The 20,155-nt window shown below is 50.9% G+C and overlaps 1 protein-coding gene across 2 annotated transcripts in view; it reads left to right on the top strand.

Moving 5' to 3' along the window:
• Nucleotides 1–20,155, top strand: part of IGSF3 (immunoglobulin superfamily member 3) — a 94,279-nt gene that overhangs the window by 66,896 nt on the left and 7,228 nt on the right. For both annotated transcript variants that reach the window (XM_059375849.1, XM_059375848.1), the window contains 3 exons: nt 2,886–3,290; nt 14,231–14,641; nt 18,152–18,559. In XM_059375849.1, the coding sequence (XP_059231832.1) occupies nt 2,886–3,290; nt 14,231–14,641; nt 18,152–18,559 (1,224 nt within the window). The remainder of the gene's footprint in view (nt 1–2,885; nt 3,291–14,230; nt 14,642–18,151; nt 18,560–20,155) is intronic.

The raw sequence follows: 20,155 nt of genomic DNA, 5'->3' as shown, positions 1-20,155 counted from the left end.
GTCCAGACCAGGGAAGCTAAGTCTCTCCATTTTTCTTTCAAAGCCTGTGCTTTCATGTTTCCCTCTATAAGGCACCTTCTTAGGAAAGCCACTTCCTCATTAGCATGAAATTAAAAGATACCTTGAGATTTGCTAAAACCCGAGAATTAGATTTGCTTCTCATGGGGCCGTGAAAGAGACTTCTATCAATGTTTATCTGCCTAATATGATCAGCATATTAAATTGTAAAAGGCCAGTCGGCTACTTGTTGTCTTGTTAGGTCTTCCTGTTTATGAGGACAACTGTGACATCAGCTGTCCTCAGTGGCTTTGTGTCCCACTCCCTGGGACTACATTGTCCACTCTCCTCATAGGTAGGGCTGGTGGCGCCTTTATTCACACACCCATTACGATGGTAGCCCCGGCTGGTTTTCCCTCAATGGAAGATTACAAATATACTACCCACCCAAGATTACAAATACACTTTTTTTCCCTAAAAGCTTAATCCCCAAGACTGGCCTGCTTCTTGCAGTCATCATATTGCTCAGATTTCTGTCTGTGGAAACTTCGTCCACCGGTTGAGTTTGCCACCCTCCCACCCCGGCTCAGTCAACACCAGTGTGGACCTTTGGGGATGCCACCTGTGAGGAAACGTCTAACTTTCCAGTCACGGTCATTTTCCCCCACATCATGAGGTTAGAGACATCCAAGGAGTGATTAACATTTGTCCGGAGCACTTCTCTAGAGGTCACCTCACAGAATCCACTAATCCCCTGAGAATTTTCCTTCTCACCTTATATCTGTGGTTCTCACAGTCAGGGTTACCAGGGGCTCTGACCTGGGATCGCAGGGCTTGGTTCTACTTCCCTGTTCTCTACCTCTGAGGTGCCTCTGGCCAGAGCCATAGTTAGGGCGGCCCAAGGTGGTTAGGGCAGGGAGAGTAGAGGGCACTGTGGGGTCAAGTTGCCTGTCAGTCTAGATGGTGACCTACATGAGTTTTCATATTGGTGCAGTTAGGTACAGCTGGCTCTCAGCAGGCGCCCCAGGAAGATGACAGGTGGGAACACCCTCCAGCTGCCCTGGCCCATCGTGACCATTCAGTTAGAGTAAGCCGGCTGCCCCGTGCTCCGTGATCCTGGTGTGTGCTCTGTCAAGCCTGGACAGAGTCCCTTGCCTGGAGAAGCTCTCTCCCCTTAGGGTGTTGAGGCCAGGAACCCCTGTGCATGGCCTCTCCCTGAGGTCCTATGTTCCCCCCACCCTTGGGGCAACATATACTGCACACAGAGACCCAAGTGACCACCACAACCACTTAAGGTTTAAGGCTGGGTCTCTGGGTCTTAACTTTTTTTTTAAAGGATACATAAAGATAGCTTATGAAATCCAAACTGAAAATCCAGAGTTTTCAGCAGATTATGCCAACCTATTTGCTGTCTTAGCCGCCCCACACAAATCTGAAAAACTCACTCTGTGCCTGGTATTTTACCCACAGAATCTGAAGTACTTTCCTTTATGTGCATTTTGTTTCTTCAGCAAATGACATATATGACAGAATAGGGCGTGGGCCAGGTACTATTCCATGCCAAGTATGTTGCAAAATATTAACTCATTTCATCCTCACAAGGACCCATTTTACGGGTTGGGAAATAGAGGTGGAGAGAAGTGAAGTAACTTGCTGCTGTCACATAGCTAGAAAGTGTCACCGTCAGGCATCTGGCTCAGGGGTCTGTGCCTTTAACCCCTTCCCATGGATAACACCACCTGACTGCCCCTGGCTAGCAGCTTGACCGTGGGAATTCATTTCACTTCTCCATGCCCCTTCCTCACCCGTAAGGAATGGATGGTGTGTCTTTTTGTCCTATGAGGTCATTTGGAGGATTCAGTGAAGTGTGGTGGAAGCACAGCCATTGGCAGCATGCCTGGGGCATGGCGCTCCGTAAATGCTGGCTGGCCCTGGTTTTATGATCACAACCAATGTATTAATGCTAAGTAGTGTTTCAAGGTGAGGGAAGTCAGAAAACCCCCACTGAGGAGCTGGGGTCAGGGACTAGTCAGCTGGCCGTCCATGAGGAGTATTAGGAGCCTCACAGCCTACTGTGATGGCAGAAGCCCACCTCACCCCAAGTCCCCCCTGCTGGAGGTCTGGCCACGTGCTGTGGCTCCCTCAGTGCCTGTATCCTTTGAATTTCACAAGGAGAGTGAAAGAAGGGCGGGTGAGTGAACCTCCACTGCCTGGCCCAGGATCGTGGGACGTGTCCTGCCACCTGCCTTCCCGTTCTCCAGCCCCGATGTGCTGCAGACCAGACAGGGGAGGTGTTGGGACTGGACGCTGTGTCCACATTGCAGGCAATGAATGAAGTTGGCTTGGGGGCTTTTTTCTCCTGGTATTTTTTGTTTTGTTTTGTTTTTTAAGATTTTTTTTTTTAGAGAGAGAAAGAGAGCACAAGCAGGGGGACCTGCAGGCAGAGGGAGAGGGAGCAGCAGACTTCCTACTGAGCGGGGAGCCTGATGCAGGCAGATGCTTAACTGACTGAGCCACCCAGGCACCCCTTTTCTCCTGTTTCAGCCGGGGATCCCAAGCTTTCTAGGATGAGCTCTGCCTACAAACTTCAGTTCCTGTGAGGGGACTGATGGGAGGCAGATGGAAATGAAGGTTTCACTCAGAGGGACTTGCTCAGTGCTGCTCAAGGAGAATTGCCTCTGGCCTCTGTCTGCAGGGTCTTGTGACCTTCTGGGCTTGTGCTTCCAGGTGAGAGCCAAAGTAGCCGTGGTCCGGGCATCAGGAGAGACCCAGAGCCTTGGTGGTGCTCCGTTCGCTTTGCCAGCAGTCCCATCACTGCGGCACACTGCCCTGAGAAAGCCAGGTGTCCCCTCTCCCTCCCACAGCTGGAGTCTCTGCTCTCTCTGCAGAAATGGGCTTTGCTGTCACAGCTATCTCCCGCACACCGGGTGTGACCTACAGTGATTCCTTCGACCTGCAGTGCATCATCAAACCCCACTACCCGGCCCGGGTCCCCGTGTCAGTGACGTGGCGGTTCCAGCCGGTAGGCACGCTCGAGTTCCATGACCTGGTGACCTTCACCCGGGATGGAGGAGTCCAGTGGGGGGACAGGTCCTCCAGCTTCCGAACCCGAACGGCCATCGAGAAGGCCGAGTCGAGCAACAACGTGCGTCTCAGCATCAGCCGGGCCAGCGACACAGAGGCGGGCAAGTACCAGTGTGTGGCAGAGCTGTGGCGGAGGAATTACAACAACACCTGGACACGGCTGGCCGAGCGGACCTCCAACCTCCTGGAGATCAGGGTGCTGCAGCCAGGTCAGTGGCATGGGGGCTGGGGGTTTGCCATGGTGCCAGTACGTGGGGACAGAGAGGGGACGCACTTCGAGCCCTCAGTGGTCCTGCTTTATAGCTGCAGAAATTTCAGATTTGGAGGCGGCTGTAAGAGGACCGTTTGCTGGTCTGGCTTGTCCATGGCTGACCTCTTACCTGTGCTTGGTTTGGGCTGTTGTTTCTGAACCATTTGAGGGTCATTGGCAGGGGTCGGGTCTCCTGCCTTTAGGTCCTCCAGTGTGTGCCTCCTAAGAACAGGGACTCTCTCCTATCCAACCAGGACACTGCTGTTGGGCCCAGGAATTCACCACCGCTGCGGAATGCTACCAGCATTTCCCCTGTTGTCCCTATGATGTCCTTTATAGTTTTTCTTCTTTTCTTCCTTCCAAACCAGGATCCAATCAGGAATTGCAAACTGCTTTTAGTTGTCTTGTCCTTTTAGACTCTCTTTACTTAATGTCATCTCCTAAATTCTTGCAACAGCAGCATGGAGGAGGGACCATTGTCCCTTGTTGGCAGCTAAGGAATGTTGAGCGCGACAGGGGACGGGAGAGTCCCTTACTGAGTTATTTCCCTCATGGCAGGTGCTTAGGGTTGCTAGTTTTATGAGCCTTTCACAAGCCCAGGAAAGACTGTGACTCGCCCAGGGTCATGCAGCTGGTAAAGGGTGGACCCAGGGTTTGAATGCTTGTGTTTTTTTCCCCATGCCATTTCCCGGGGTGGGAGAGGAGAGTGGTTGCTCCTTCCCTGGACCCTTTTCCTAATGCACAGGAGCAGGTAGGTATCTGTGCTTTCCTGGTGTCCCCGGTGTGTGTCCCATCTCCTCCTTGGCTGGAAGCTGGTGGAAGGTGGAGCCCAGGCTGTGGGCCCAGGTTCCCTGCCATGGCCGCTGGGCCCCTGAATAGGAAAGGGTAGGCACCCTTGTTGTGAAGGGTGGTGTGGATGAGACACGACTTGCAAAGACGACTTTCTGACTTTGTGACCCGCCCATTCTGCAAAGATGGTTTGAACACCTTGCAAAGAGGACTTTTCTACCGACTCACCAACCTGTCTGCTCCGCCACGTCATATGGTGATAGTGGTATTGTCTGAGCTGGCCCTGGCCTCTTCTAACCCCATGAAAGCCCTGTTCTGCACCAGATTTTGGAACAAGCAAGTTGTATAAATGATGGGAAGGGGTTCCTTGTGCAGTTACAACCTAAGCCTGGGCAGCAAGAAGCTCAAAGAAGATGCTGTGCTGCTTAAGTAGATTTTTGGGTTAATGGAGGGTTAAGCAGAGACCCCATTTTGTATAACCTCTTGTTGTGGAAATGCTGAGGGACACACTTGCCTGTCTCACTGACCAGGACATTCTAGTTGTAATTGTGCATTTTGTGGTCTCCTCTGGCCCTCAAGCTCGCTGTTGTGAGCCACAGCACCCGTCACATGGTTCTGCAGCTGTAGAAGGTAGCCTCGGTGTTGACCTCAGGACCTTGCCTGACATTGCCTTTTTGAATCAGTTCCTAATACTTGCTTGCTTCTGCCCCTGTTTGGAATCGAAGGCTGGAGCACGTAAGGAAAGGCTCAGGAATTAGCTCAGCAAAGATTCAAGTTATTTGGATTTTGACGAACTTACGGTGTTTCTAAAAAGAATAAGGGGTAGAAATGTGTTAAGTTCCTCTTGGGAGCCAGGCTTTGTCCTTACTAGCACCTATGTGAAAAATTCATCCAACACTGAAACGATGGAGATGTTTGTATCCCTGTTGTGGTTTCTCTGCGGAGAAACCCAGGCTCCCAGTAACTTAGGAGGCACGATGGCAGTGAACCAGTTTGTCAAGTGGAAAACCGAGCTTGCTGGGGCTGGTGGGCCTCGGTCTTCTCAGCTTCCAGAGGTCTCTCCATTTTCCATCACACCATCTCATTCCTCCTGGGTGGAAAATGTAGCTGGAGAGCTAGGGGTGAGGGTCTGCTCTGAGACCTGTTTCGGGTCTCTGTGGCTTGTGCCGAACTAGTCTGTGGAGCGAGAAGGGGCAGCAGTGGTGCAGAAGCCTGTGGGGAGGGGCTGTGGGTCACGTGGCCTGTGCTCTGAGGTGAGCAGTGTTGTGCCCCCTCCGCTGCCAGGTGCTCTGGGGGCTGCAGAGAGCCCAGTGGGTGCTGGGGCCACACACCACCGCCCAGGGAGTGGCTGATGCACGAGGGAGAGTCCATCCCTCTTCATGTTACCATCCTCCTCTACTAAATATTGATGCAGTTAGCTCTTCACCTTTCCCAAAGAGCTCCATGGTCGTTTTTTCTTTTCCCTGCCACACACTCGGGTTGGTACTGAGCCTTCATGGTGGGGGGTGGGGCAGGCAGGGGAAGTAGAGTGGAAAATACCAGAGGGCTGACTGTGTCAGACGCTTGGCGTGTGTGATCCGTGTTGTCTTCACCCGATACCCTGGGAGGAGGCTCTTGCTGTCCCACTTTATCAGCAAAGTCACTGAGGCTCGCAGAGGTTCTGACTTGCCCAAGTCAAGTAAGTGGTGGGGGCGGGGGAGGTTGGGATTTGAACCCATGTGTGCCTTGTTAAAAAGCAGTGGGGTTGGATGATGAAAGGGGTCTTTGACTTTCTTTAAGGCCATATCGTCAGAGATCGTACTTAATGCATTGAGTTAACAGCCTCATTAATAGAAAGAAGTTTATCTTTGGAGCTGGCTGACGGGGAGTCTCACAGCACAGGTGGTTGTAGCAGTGAGAATAGTGACAATGACACAGCAGCTAATCTTTAGGGAGTGTTTCTTGTGTGTGTTCCTCACCAGCCTGAATGCTTTAGATGCAGTAGCTTCCTTGGTTCTCACAATACCAGGTTTCACCCATTTTATAGACGAGGACATGAACAGAGACATTAAATAGATTACCCAGTGATCCATAATAAGAGGCAGAAGCAAGATGCAAATCCAGACGGGCAGTCTGGCTCCACAACCCAAGCTCTTAATTTGATTATATTGCATATTTTCTAGGCAATTTTTTTTTTTTTTTTCCTTCTCAGGGAGCCTTTTCAGTACCAGGTACTTTTATTTGACTTCACCTCTCTCTGGTTTACCATCTGTGATTTTCTGACACCCGTTAGTAAATACTTCAATTTGTTTTTTTCAAGTTGGGGCCACAAGGTGCCCGTAGAGGTTCTAGTCTGCTAATGGTGAAGGATTTTTATTTTTTTAAGATTTTATTTATTTATTTGACAGAAATCACAAGTAGGCAGAGAGGCAGGCAGAGAGAGAGGAGGAAGCAGGCTCCCCGCGGAGCAGAGAGCCCGACATGGGGCTCGATCCCAGGACCTTGGGATTGTGACCTGGGCCGAAGGCAGAGGCTTTAACCCACTGAGCCACCAAGACACCCCATGGTGAAGGATTTTAACTGACGTCTCCTCTAACACCCATTTCTTCAAACTTCTGCCACAAGATGGCTCCTAAGACTTGGGGATACCAGAGCTCAGAACCAGCCTGGGCTTCTCTTCTTGTTGCTCTCCCTCCAGTCCTTGCCCCTCAAAACAGTCCTCTTACCCCTGCTCTGGTGTTTTCCATCGAGTGTCCCTCCACCCAACACCTGCCGCCAATCGCTTTTAAGAATATTTTATCAAATATTCTTATTCCAGCAGAATCACAGAGAAACCAGGGACTGTTGGCTCTCTCGTGCTGGTCCATGTGTCAGCCTTTCACTGTTCATGTCACCTGCTCCCAAGGGGCTCTGTGTGATCTGTGCCCCAGATCAGTCCTTGCCAGGGCCACCTGCTGGCCTGACCACATCACAGGTATTTGATGCATTAAAATTTCTGGCTGGATGGCACAATCGATCGTGGATCTATCATTGACCATTCTTTTTACCTACTTCCTGCTCCATCCGTGCGTCCCCAAGGAGATCTTCGAGGAACGCCATCGCTCCCATTTTGTTGATTTAGATTAGCCTGATTCCCATCGATCACAGTGTGACCCCCCATGGGGCATTTAGGCAAGACTTTAAGCCAGTTCAACAAATTCGATTCCTCGCTTTTAATCAATTCTTTTCTCTTTTAATTTCCAAGCATCGCTTTGCTTTCTTCTGATTTTCTTTAGCACCAAAAAACACCTCCATTCACATATTCCTAAATACAGAAGCAATAAGGGAAATGTCAGCACTCATTTTCCAAGTGTTTACGACCCTCTCTCGGTCTGGCTATTAAATATTGCACATTCAAATTGACAAAGCAATAAACAAGCTTCCAAGAGGAGAGCCTCCGGTGTAGAAAGCCGACTTGTCAGTGGGTGTATTCTGCTGGGATTTTACTGATGGGTAGTCAGGATGAATATTTAATACCCTGTGGATGCTGCCAAATCCGTTTTCTCCAGTTTCTTCTTGCTGACCTGGCAGATTGGGAGGGCTGAGCGCTTTTTTCTTTGACTTGCATGGGTCCAGGGCATGTGAACAGTGTCTGTCCTTGTCACAGTCTGGTAAGTGACAGCCTGCCTCATCCCAAGTGGGATTGGCCCCTGCTTTCTTTTAGGAGAAGCTGAGGTTCATTCTCCTGGCATGCCGGGTGCGTGTGGCTTCCGCCTGCTGGGGGCTCAGAGACAGTGAGCAGGAGCGCCAGAGCCCTAGGGGAGTTCCCCAGCCCTCCCCCACCTCCTCAGGCCCCGTTGTCATGGTGACTCCAGGTGCACCTGTTTGCAGGCCGCACGTAAGGGTCATTGCTCTGTCTGCAGACAGGTAAGACAGACAGGGCATGTCTGGGTGACTCCTCATCAGCTGCTTCCACTTCCAAACTTTTGCTGCTTTCTCCTCGCTCCTCCCTCCCGCTGCCTTCTGCAAGCACATTTGAGCACCTACTCTGTGCCAGTTTCCATGCTCAGTACTGCAGCTGCAGACAGGGGCATGTCCTCATTCCTGCCTGGCAGGCTGTCCTGCAGCCTGGGAAGATGTCGAAGCTTGGGGAAGAGTCACAGGGATGGTGGCAGGGCCGGCTTGGGGGTGGGCAATGGGACAGTTCAGGCTTGGAGCAGCGTATACAGAGGACATCATGGAGGGAGGAAGCAGCATGCGTGTTTTGACGTGACTGAAGCATGGGGTCACGGAGGGCTCTGGCCCCAGGTGTGTGGGCGAGGGCCAAGGGAGTCCCTTTTAGACACCAAAGTGTGGAGGGTCATCACATGTGGTGGTTAAAAGCGAGGACAGACCAGGCAGCCTGCGTTTGAATCTGGGCTCTGCCACTTACCAGCAGGGTGACCTTGGCCAGTATCTCTAAATTTGGGGATAATGTTACGTATTTCATAGATCTGGTGGGGAGCAAATAGCCAGTATTTATGAAGTGCTCACAACAGTGCTTAGCACACGGAAAGGAATCTATGAATTGGTTAAATAACATTTTCTAATCTGAGCAATCAGGAGTTCTGATGGTGCTCAGATCATATCCTTTTTATAACAGTTCAGAATAGTCCCTTTACTACTCTTAAAATGAAATTCCTAGATAGTATAGCATGCCTACTCACATAACCTTTAGAAATGGTTACAGTGCCCTAACTGTGGGATAAAGGATGAATGTTTTTGAAAAGGAGTTCGTAGCACAGTGACTCGGGGCTCAGGGACAGTTACGGTGGGCGGACACGCCGACGCTCTGTCCCTAGAGACACCGACCGACTGTCAGGCCCGTCAGCCCCAGCAGCACGGCTCTCCCCGACATGCTTTCTGGAAATCCTGAGCAACTCTTGCTGCAGTGTGGAACAAAACAAAGGAAGATCCTCCCTTCGTTTACTTGGCATATATTAAAACCATGCAAAACTAAAAAAAAAAAAAAGGTATTGTTTTCCCCCACATGAATGTCATTTGAAAGTCACGCAGGACAGAGCCAGAGGTTTGAGGCCCAGAGCCATCCCAGGCCTGGGTTTGCATCTATCCCTGGCCCTCATCCGCTCAGCACCCCCACTTCCAATCAATGTGACAAAGAAAAACCTGCCCGCAGATTTTGCTGACATCTGCTGAAAACTGTGGTCCTGAGGAACCCCAAGCAGGCCCCAAGCTGGGAGCAGCAAGCCCCTGCTTGTGGCTTAGGAAGTTCCCCCTGGTTCGGGGTGGGGGCTGGAGAGCTACCTTGCAGGCCGAGTATGGCCAGCCAGAGATTCTAGGGGTCAAGTAGGGCCTGACCATGGGGGGGAGAGTAGAGCAGGGGCTTAGGATAGAGGGACCGTAGCTCCTGGCCAGAGCTCCCCTGGCCCCTCTCTCTTGGGTGCCCTAGGTATAGTAGCTGCCTGACTGGCATGTGTCTTTGCCTCCTTCTCTGAGGGAGGGTGCAACACACACACACGCACACACACGCACACTCATTTCTCTCCCATAGCTTTCCCTCCTCACCTGACTTGCTTCCCTCAACTTGACAGATGTCTGCTGTCTGGCCACTGGCCCTGTCTGTGCCTCACTGTTCTGATCGCTGTCACCTGTCTTTAGTAAAGCCCAGTGTTCCTCCTCTCTCCTCTGCTCCTTCACTGCCCAAGTCTCCTCATTGGTCCCTCTGGCCCTGTGCACCCCCGTACAGAAACTGCTGTCTCCTGGGTTACCTGCAGCCACCTCACGGCCACACCTGTGTCTTCTCTGACTCACCGTGCCTCCCACTTGGCTGGAGGGCTGGTGAGGCTGCAGCTCGCTGGCCCCCACCCCCAGCTTTTTGGTTCGATGGTCTCAGCGAGTCCCAGGTGATGCTGATGTCGGAGGGCCCCACAAGGCCCCAGATGGCCCCCTGAGAGCTGCAGTGGTCAGCGTCTGGTACGCATCCCAGGCCCCTTGCAGACCGGTGGAGGCTTACTTCTCTGACATCACCTGCAGGACTGACTGCTTTCTCTCCCTTCCTATGCCTGGACAACTCCTACACACTTGTTTTTCAAGGGCTGGCTGAGCTCAGATGTCGCACACTTTGTGAAATGGGCTGTCCCTCCTGTCGCAGTCGGGATTAAACGCCTCTCCTTTAGATCCCCATACCTCCAAGAAAAGATCAGTCACCTATTTATTCAATCACCCATTTCTTAATTTGTTTAGCAAATGGTTGGGTCACAGTCCCTGGCCTTCAGATGCTTATAATTTCGTAGGAAACAAAAGGCCTTTAAAAAACAAACCTCAGCGTGAGACAGCCTGTAAGAGCTCTTGCAGGGTGTAAGGAAATCCTTTACTGATGGAAGAAGGGAGTTCGGGGCGGGGGTTTGGGGGATGGCATACAAAGCAGGGTCTGCAGGATGGGTGGGTTGGCCAGTGAAGCCGCTGCTCTCCCCGGCTGCCGAGTTCCCCCACACACCTCTCCCGGCCTTCCAGCTGTCCTTGCTGTAACACAGCCACCTCTCCGAGAATGCCAAACCCAGGATCCCGCCCCATGAAAGGCTTATGAAAGACTTTGCAGGTGCACAAAGAAAGGGCCCTTCGCTCAAACTGGGCACAGCACGGCCCTGGGAGCCTGAGGCGCCCCCTGGAGGCAGCACTCACCTGAGCCTGTGCTGGCAGGTGGGGCCTCACTCCCAGCCTCTCTTCCTGCCCCTACCTCCTGCTGACTCCAGTTGGGGATTAACCCAGCCTTTGCCCCTGGCTTTCCCATCTCCTGTGTGCTGTCTCCCTCCCAAAATCCATTCACTCATGGGGCTCTGTCTGCGGATTCTCAGGCTCTAGGGTTCACGTGAATCACCCAGGGATCTTGTTAGAGGCAGATTCTGAGTCAATGGCAGGGCGGTTGCGGGGTGGGGTGGGGGGGTCTGGGAATCTGCATCTCTGTCAAGTTCTCAGGCAACGCCGGGCCCAGGCCAGTGGCTGCGCGTCTAGTAGAAAGTTGGCCACTTTGACAGTTCTGGATCTCGTGGTGTGCTTTGAACGTGGCACTGAACCTAGAGACCAAAATGAAATGGAAGTAGTAAAAATGTAAATAAACTCTTGCTAAACTTTCTACAGACCATTGCGTTTAGGCTACACATATTCCTATGAGGTATTGTCATCACACCGATGAAAATTCCACCAGTCCTAGGGCGCCTGGGTGGCTCAGTTGGTTAAGCGACTGCCTTCAGCTCAGGTCATGATCTCAGGGTCCTGGGATGGAGCCCTGCATCCGGCTCCGTGCTCAGCAGGGAGTGTGCTTCTCCTTCTGACCTTCCCTCTCTTATGCTCTCTCTCCCTCATTCTCTCTTTCATAAATAAATAAGTAAAATCTTTTTTTTTTTTTTTTAAGAAAATTCTACTATCCTAAAGTGGGCTTCCCCCCCTCCCCACGAAGGATGATGGTGCTGGCAGGCTTCCTACTGCCCAGGGCAGTACCAGACAGGACTCCTGAGATCTTCCTAATTAGGCATGGGGGCTGCAGGCTCTCCTGGGCTTCAGGCGAGGCCCTCCCTGCCCTTGAGATGGGGAAGGAGATTCCAAGCACAGAGAAGGAGCTGACCCCTTGCCCACCTGTCAGGCAGGCACCACATTCAAAAGTGCCTCTCTTTCAAGCTTTTCAACACTTCACAATATTTTGACATGGCAAGGAAAGAAAAAATGGAAATGCTTTAAAACATCTTCCTTCCTTGGATTCTTGTTCTCAGACCACGTGACCGAATTGAGGCTTAGTCATAGGATTTCAGTTTAACATATGCAGTTACTATAGCAATTGAGGTTTCCTTAGTAACAGTTGCAAAAATAATCTGGCCCCAATTAATAATACATTTTAAAGCTCTTTCTACTCTACACTGAACAACCCAGTTTTTTGGACAAGAACCAGATAATTCAGGTGGTATCATTTGTGCTGATATAGATATCATTTGCATGTGGTGAATTGGGTTGGAAGGGAATGAAAAGGGAGCTGGTTGTTTCAAGTATTGTAGGAATCGGATCTGAAAAGTCGACTGGCAAGCTAAATGCATCTAGTTTGCAGAGCTGGGAAGCTTACTGGTAAACCCTGCCCTGGATTCCTGTGTGCCCCGGAGGACTTTGTGTGTTTGAAGAAGAGAGAAGGCTGGGGATGGGGCTAGTTTACAAAAAAGACAAAAAGAAGGGTGGGGCGTGGGACGTAGGATTTCTCTCTCATATTGGTGTGTTCTTTTTTTTTTTTTTTTAGAGAGAGGGGAAGAGGTGGTGGGGGAGGAGCAGGAGAGGAAAAGAGAGAATCTTAAGCAGACTCCAAGCCCAGCATGGAGCCCTTTACTGGGCTTGATTTGATCTCATGACCCTGAGATTATGACCTGAGCCAAAATCAAGAGTTAGACTCTTGATCTACTGAGCTACCCAGGTGCCACTCATATTGGTTTGCTCTTAATGGCTTGAGAAGGTCTGTGGGAATGTGAATTTAGCAGTCCTTCGTGAGTAGTGTCTCCTAATTCACACTGAGTTACTCATTATTGGAGTTGCTTTTGCAGTAATGGCATTGGGTATTAGATCCCACCGTCCCTTAGCTTACTGAATCATCTCTGCCATCCAGAATGTTGACCTGTGCGTGACCAAGGTATCCAAATGACGGTCTGGGGCTTTCAGAAATTTCAGTTGGGGTGTGAAAAGCTGCTCTCACTGTTAACTCCCAAGGAGGAACTTGGAGCTGTGGCTTTTTCCTCTTTTTAAAAACCTTTTCAGTAGGGGGATAATGGTGGGTAGGAGAGTAAGCAGAGCCAGGTGTAATAAGGGTGGAGTGGGTATGATCCCAGATTACCTACTTGAGATGTATTTCCTTAGACCTTGGCTTCTTGCCACCATAAATGTGAGCCCAGTCCTTAATTAGCAGGTAGGGTGGCACTGTGGAGTCTGCCCTTCCCTTCCTCTGGTTTTGGAGCAGGGCAGCGAGGGGAAGGACCCTGGAGTTAGCTCCGTTCTGTCCCATTGCTCGCCACTTTCTTCTCAGCCTCCTCCCCCTCTCTGCCCACAGGAAGATCACCCCCAGCAATCCTCCAACTGCCTGCTACCACACTTCTCGGGGCACGCTTTCCCCCACAGATCCCAGCAGACACTGAGCACGTACTTTCTGAAGCCCAGGCACTGTGCCAGCCTCTGGGGAGTGTAATGATAAGACCGTCCACTAGGCACAATGGTGGTGTTCTTCAGGCCATCTCTGGCACTCAGCATCAGGAGGAGTACACTTGAAATATTTGCAGACTGTCAGGGAAAAGGTTGATCTCTGCCCTCAGGGCGCTCACATATTAGGGTGGAAGAGAGACTAAGGAAAAACAGCCGGAAGATATGTAGAGAGTTCTGATGCCAGCACCAATTGGGGCTGCTGGCCCCAGGTGGGAAGTAGGAACGGGGGTGGGGGGGTGGGGGAGGGGAGATGAATGCGCAGAACGGCCAGAGGGGAGATGGTGGAAGGGGAGGGGCAGAGACCAGAGCTCAAGGAGGAGGTGCTTGGGGCACCTGGGTGGCTCATGGGTTAAGCCTCTGCCTTCAGCTCAGGTCATGATCTCAGGGTCCTGGGATAGAGCCCCATGTTGGGCTCTCTGCTCAGCAGCGGGAGCCTGCTTCCCCCCCTCTCTCTGCCTGCCTCTCTGCCTACTTGTGATCACTCTCTCTCTATCAAATAAATAAAATCTTTAAAAAAAAAAATAAAAGCGAGGTGCAGAGGGACTGGGGGAGCCGTGTGGTGGGGTTGGGGCTGGAGGGGTGAGTCATGGAGGTGAGCCAGAACAGTTGGGCAAGAGCCAGATCCCTTTTTCTTTATAAGCGATAAGCAGTTGGGAGCCATTAAACTTCCTAAGCAGGAAGTGATTGGGCAGATCTGTGTTCTCAGAGTCCCCTGGAGGCTGGGTGATATGAAGAAGGTGGAGGGATGTTGGGGTGAAGCCAGCTCCGTGCCACTTGCCGCAGGCTGAGCCGCGCTTCGGGGGAAGCCCATCCGCGTTCAGTCCTCCAGGAGCTGTGCTGGGCATAGCCTGGCTGGGGGCCGCAGGTGAGCGGGGGGCGGCCAGGTGTCCGGCGCTTCCGCTGAACTGCCCCCCTTTGCCGTCGCAGTGACAAAGTTGCAGGTGAGCAAGTCGAAGCGGACCCTCACCCTGGTGGAGAACAGGCCCATCCAGCTGAGCTGCTCCGTCAAGTCTCAGACCAGCCAGAACTCCCACTTCGCTGTGCTGTGGTACGTGCACAAGCCCTCGGATGCCGACGGCAAGCTCATCCTGAAGACCACCCACAGCTCGGCCTTCGAGTACGGCACCTACGCCGAGGAGGAGGGCCTGCGGTCCAGGCTGCAGTTCGAGAGGCACGTGTCCGGGGGCCTGTTCAGCCTCACGGTGCAGAGAGCCGAGGTCAGTGATAGCGGCAGCTACTACTGCCACGTGGAGGAGTGGCTGCTGAGCCCCAATTATGCCTGGTACAAGCTGGCCGAGGAGGTCTCGGGGCGCACAGAGGTCACCGTGAAGCAGCCAGGTAAGGATCTGGGGCACAGCCATCCCAGGCCAGTGGCTTTAGCATGGAGGGACTGCCGGGGGGGGGGGGGGGGCTCGTCCTAGTGCCTCCTGGTGCTGAGGCTAACTCAGGAAAGTGCCCTCTGCTCTGCTGTCAGGGACAGCATCTTCCTCACTAGGCTGGCCCCACAGGGTGACTGTGCTGGGCACGAGGTGGTGAGGCCGGGACCCCGGCAGCTCCTGGATCTCCTTCTGGGTTTTCAGGTTGCACCCTGGATCTCAGGCTGGTGCCGGCTCCATACCCAGCATTCTTGCCTGGGAGGCACTTTCTGGTCTCCCTGCTCTGCTCCCCTTTCTTTCTTACCACCCATTTCCACCCAGGGGGGATTCCTTCCCATCTTCAAAGTGGACTACGCTTCGGCCCCCATCTCAGAGCGTGTGGGTGGGGGCCCCCATTCTGTTTCCTGACAGACCAGGGGAGGCACCTGAGCTCTGCAGGACTCCCTCCTACCCACCACAGGGCAGCCCTGCTCATTGAAAAACCCCTCCCTGTAATTCCCCTCCAGGGTCTAGATCTGCCCCTGGAACAACCCAGAATAAGTTTGGGTCATATCTTTTCACGTGTGGAGGGTGCTCTTGTCAGTCTCCCTTTCTCCTTGTTAGAGAGCGCTTCTAGTTCTTTGAACTCCCCACACGATGTGGCCATTTAGCTCCCTCTCTGTCCCTCATTCCTACGTGGCCTGCAATCTGTTGTCGCTAGCCTGTCCTTCCTGACTGGCCAGGGTGCTCTCTTGCACCCCAAGTCCCGTCTCCGTGTCTTCATTTATGTTTTCCTCTGTGCCTGGAACAGCCCTCTCCTGCTTCTCCTGTCTTCACTCCATCCCCAGGACTTCACTCAGCACCACGTCTAGGAAGCCTTCCCTGCTTTTTCCCATATCACCAGAGGTTCCTTTTTCCTTATAAAATATCTGATGTAATAATTATTTGTTTGCATTTCTTTTCCACTATACTTTAAGTACTTTGAGGGCAGGGCTCTGTCTTTGTATATTCAGCCCCTGGTATGGCACCCTTAAGAAATACTCAATGAATAAGAAACAAATGGCAGCTTTCCTCGAACACCCCAGGGCCTTTGTACTTACTGTTCTCTTAGCCTGGAACACGTTGACCATAGATATTCATTGATCTCATTCTTCCTCAAAGAGGTGTTCCTAGTGCATTTTAACTAAACTATCACCCTAGTCACCCTGTACCTGTTTCCCTGTCCCCTGCACAGCATACATCACCACCTGGCATTCTGTTTATTTACCTACTTGTATGTGAGTAATTATGAACTGCTTATTTTTTTGCATTTATTATCAGATAATATGTATTTATTTATTTGCATTTATTATTAGATAGTATGTATTATATGTAGAACTAAATATGTGCATGTGTGTGGATATATTCTTCACCTTTCTGTTCCCATGGCTTGTCTCCCAGGACCCTCGGTACACCTTTGTTCAGATGGTGCATGGAACCAGAGGCAGAGGCCAGGACGTGGCCCGGCCCACACTGACTGCACTGGGGCCATTCCCCTTCTTTTCCCTTGGGATGTTGTCTTGCTGAGACTGCCCCAATGCAGGGTTCTCAGTCCCTCATGGTGACACTTCTGTGAACCCTTCTGCGGGTGCATCGTGTGAAGGAAGCTCTGCTCTCCATTATCCCTCTTGGTTTTTCCAGAGACCTCAGGCTGGTCCTTGGGGCTTTTGAAAACTGACAGTTGTCATTTGGCCCACAGATGTTCTTTTAGGTTTCTGTTCTTCCTGCCTGTTTTCAGTTTGGGTCACTTTCTCCGCTGGGAGGACGCGATCCCCGCCCACCTCGAGTTCCCTCTTAGTCACCATTCATCAACGTTGCCTTTGCTCATTTGTGCAGAAACGAAGAGATTCTCAGTGGATCCTAAATTTATCGAGGGAATTTCCCCATCTGAGACTACAGACTTACAGCAAGCTAACTGGGCCAACACACAGGGCTGCATGGATTTTGTCAAAACACAGTTAGTGAGATCTCTGTTGGTGGGAATACAGCACTATAAACAGAAAACTCACAGGATGCTGATGCAAACAACACATCCCTCCTTTTCAGTGATTTTTTTTTTGTTTCTTTGTTGTTTTCTTATGCCTCTGCTTCCAGTTCCTTTTCTCTACATACCACCCCTCTCCTTCTTTAACTGATAAGAAAGAATATGCTTATAGAGCTTTTGGAAAAACACACAATGAAAGAAGAAAATAATCTTTCAACCCAGAGACCATCAGAGTTAATAGCCTTATACACACGCACACACACATATATGTATATGTATATTTTGGGGAGACTCGTTATTTAAAATATTTTTTCTAAATAAATAAATCTTTAAAAAAATAAAAAATAAAAGTTTTTCTATTTTTTTTTTTTAAAGATTTTATTTATTTGAGAGAGAATGAGTGAGGGGAGAGGGCTGGGGGACAGGGAGAGAGAGCATCTCAAGCAGACTCTGTGCTGAGTGTGGTGCCCAACTTGGGGCTTGGTCTCATGACCCTGAGATCGGGACCTGAGCCGAAACCAGGAGTTGGTCACTTTACCAACTGAGTCACCTAGGCGCCCCTTTTTTCTATTATTTTAATTGACCTTTTAATTATAAAACTTACTGAATTGCATGGTAAAATATTCCGACAGTTTTGAAGTGTAAAAAGAGTAAAAATTGCTCGTGCATGCCACCCCCACCTTGGGTATCACTCAGGAGGTGTCCTTCTCCAGGTGCTTCTGTGCTTTTACAGTTTTGTAGGTTTTTGGCTCCCCTAAACCAGATAGGCTCATCAGGACCTTTTATGAAACAACACGCATGTCATCAGGACATACTGTCAACAGTGACACTTTTTCTCTGGAAGAGAATCTGATTGGCTGAGTTTTCAAGTCACTGGTTCCATCGATATCAGAAGTTTCTTTACTAAGGTCAGATCTGTTCTGTTCTCACCTTTCAAAGTGAGAACCTTTCAAAGGAACCCAAGAAAGTAAGAATTGCGATTTGGAGAGCCAACTCAGGAACATATTTGTGTTGTCTGCAGTTCTTTTGTGGTAGGTGGTCCAGCATATTCTAGCTGTCATGTGGTCAGTTTTCAAAATTTGCTCTTGGTTTGAAAGAGGGTCTCACCATGCCCTCATCTGCTTGACCCTTCCCAGCCAGCCCTGCTGGTCACCCATAGGCTCATGGGCTGCTCTCATTTGGGTGTGGAGTCATCTGTACCTCGTACTTGTCCTCTCCTATGCATCTGAACTGATGAGATAGAAATTGGGGGACAGCTGTTTCCATGAACTGCTTGCAGTCTGTGAACTCAGGCACATGGTCAAGGGACTCAGAATGTTTGGGGTGCCACAGCTGGGAGACCTTTCTTCTAACTGAGCGGGCCGCTGCCCTTCAGTATGCAGAAGGCATCCATGGGCCGGCACATGGAAAGGGTGCATGCGAGTTGCCTGTTGTTCCATGAGGCTAATGTGTCTTTCTTCGCCTTTCTAGACAGCCGCCTGAGGCTCAGCCAAGCGCAGGGGAATCTGTCGATCCTGGAGACGCAGCAGGTGCAGCTCGAGTGTGTGGTGCTGAACCGCACCAGCGTGGCCTCCCAGCTCCTGGTGGAGTGGTTTGTGTGGAAGCCCAACCACCCGGAGCGGGAGACCGTGGCCCGCCTGAGCCGCGAGGCTACCTTTCACTATGGGGAGCAGGCGGCCAGAAATAACTTGAAGGGGCGGCTACATTTGGAGAGTCCTTCCCCCGGCGTGTACCGACTCTTCATCCAGAACGTGGCTGTGCAGGACAGCGGGACCTACAGCTGCCGCGTGGAGGAGTGGCTGCCCAGCCCCAGTGGCGTGTGGTATAAGCGGGCGGAGGACACTGCTGGGCAGATGGCTGTGACCGTCACGAGGCCAGGTGAGGGTTAATGTCCCCAGGCCTGCGGGGCTCTGGGTCTTTCCCCTCTAAGGGTTATACTTGGTGCACTGCACAGAGTGAGTATATTAACACATTGTTTGCAGCTAAATATATGACCATTTACATTTTGTATTTGCATTCAGAATTGTCTCACATTTTTTCCCCCTAGTGCATGGAAAAATGGCACATCTGGCTTTGGCCTAAAGTGGTTCTATTTCTTAACCAGAATAGCATTTTTCAGTTAACTGTTGCAGAATGTGGAATATTTCCTTGTTAAAGAGTACAATTCCAGCTCAGAAGGTGGTGGATATGCAAAAATCTTAAAACAGTAGCCATGTGGCTTAAAAAAGTTAAGCTTGTGGATTTTCAGTGGAAAAGAATTGATTCACGTGCTTTAAATAGAAATAGCTTGCTTTACATAGGAAAAGATGAAAGTTAATCTCTCACTACCTAATAATTTTTTGGTACCAGTGACCACTCTGTGTGGCCTTTCTTGTCCTTGTCATTTCTATAGTAGCTAAATGAACATAATTACTCAGTACGATTATGGTTACACATTTCCATCCATAATAAAAGCAGAGGTGGTCCTCTGGAACACCACATCCTCATCCATCCTGGTCCCAGCAAAAAGTCAGTGGTCCCCCAGAGGACATGGAGCAGAAATGGACTGGTGGCCTGTGTCCACGTGAACGCTCTGTCTTGTTCGTTTCCCATGCATCCTAGCGTTCCTGTCTGTAGTCTGTTGGAAGTGTCTGTCACACTGGCACATCTCCCGAGAACGCTCTTTTCGTGGGTAGGACACAGGAGCCTCGCAGCTGTGCCCAGGCCCACGTGTCATGGAACACACCTCGGAGTGAACACGCCATTTGTTCTGGGAAAGAGGCATTATCTCAGTGCTCTGGGTCTTGCCTACTCAGGATGGGAAATCACCTCTGCTTTGAGTTACTCATAGTTCCCAAGAGCCTTTGTTTTTTTTTTTTTTCTTTTACCATGCCTAGAAACTGCTGCGTGTCTTCTCTCAAAGATGAAATTGTAGAGAGGTGGCTGCGGAGTGCTCTTGTCCCCCAGCACCCAACCATGTGCACGTCCCCACTCCAGGGCTGCAGGGCAACTAGGAGGGGATAGACATTTACCAAGTCCCTGCTGCATTCTAGCCTAACATACAGGGGAGAGTTGGAGGTGGCCTTCTTTCCTGGGGCTTGTACCTGAAACAGAAAAGAGAGCTCAGGTGTGCATAGGTAGATGGTTGGGCCTATTCTAGAAGAGGACAGACATGGGCAACCAAATTAGAGAGGTATGTTTAGGGGAGTGGGAGTGCGTGGGCAGGTGGGCATTTGTTTCATTAGAAAACTTGCTTTGAGTCATTCCTGCAGACGAGGCACGCAAGGGAGCCAGGAAATTTAAACTAAAACTCACCTGCTTATATTTAAGCATTCGGGGCACCTGGGTGGTGCAGTCCGTGAAGCACTGATTCTCGGTTTCTGCGCAGGTCACAATCTCAGGGTTGTGAGGTCTAGCCCCGCATCGGGCTCTTGTGCTCAGCACAGAGTCTGCTGGAGATTCTCCCTCTCCCTCTGCCCCTCCTGCTCAGGCTCT

The sequence above is a fragment of the Mustela nigripes genome, chromosome 14 (assembly GCF_022355385.1).
Source record: "Mustela nigripes isolate SB6536 chromosome 14, MUSNIG.SB6536, whole genome shotgun sequence".
NCBI classification, from domain to species: Eukaryota; Metazoa; Chordata; class Mammalia; order Carnivora; family Mustelidae; genus Mustela; species Mustela nigripes.
The sequence above is the reverse complement of the archived record's forward strand: the minus strand, read 5'-3'. Positions and strand labels throughout refer to the sequence as shown.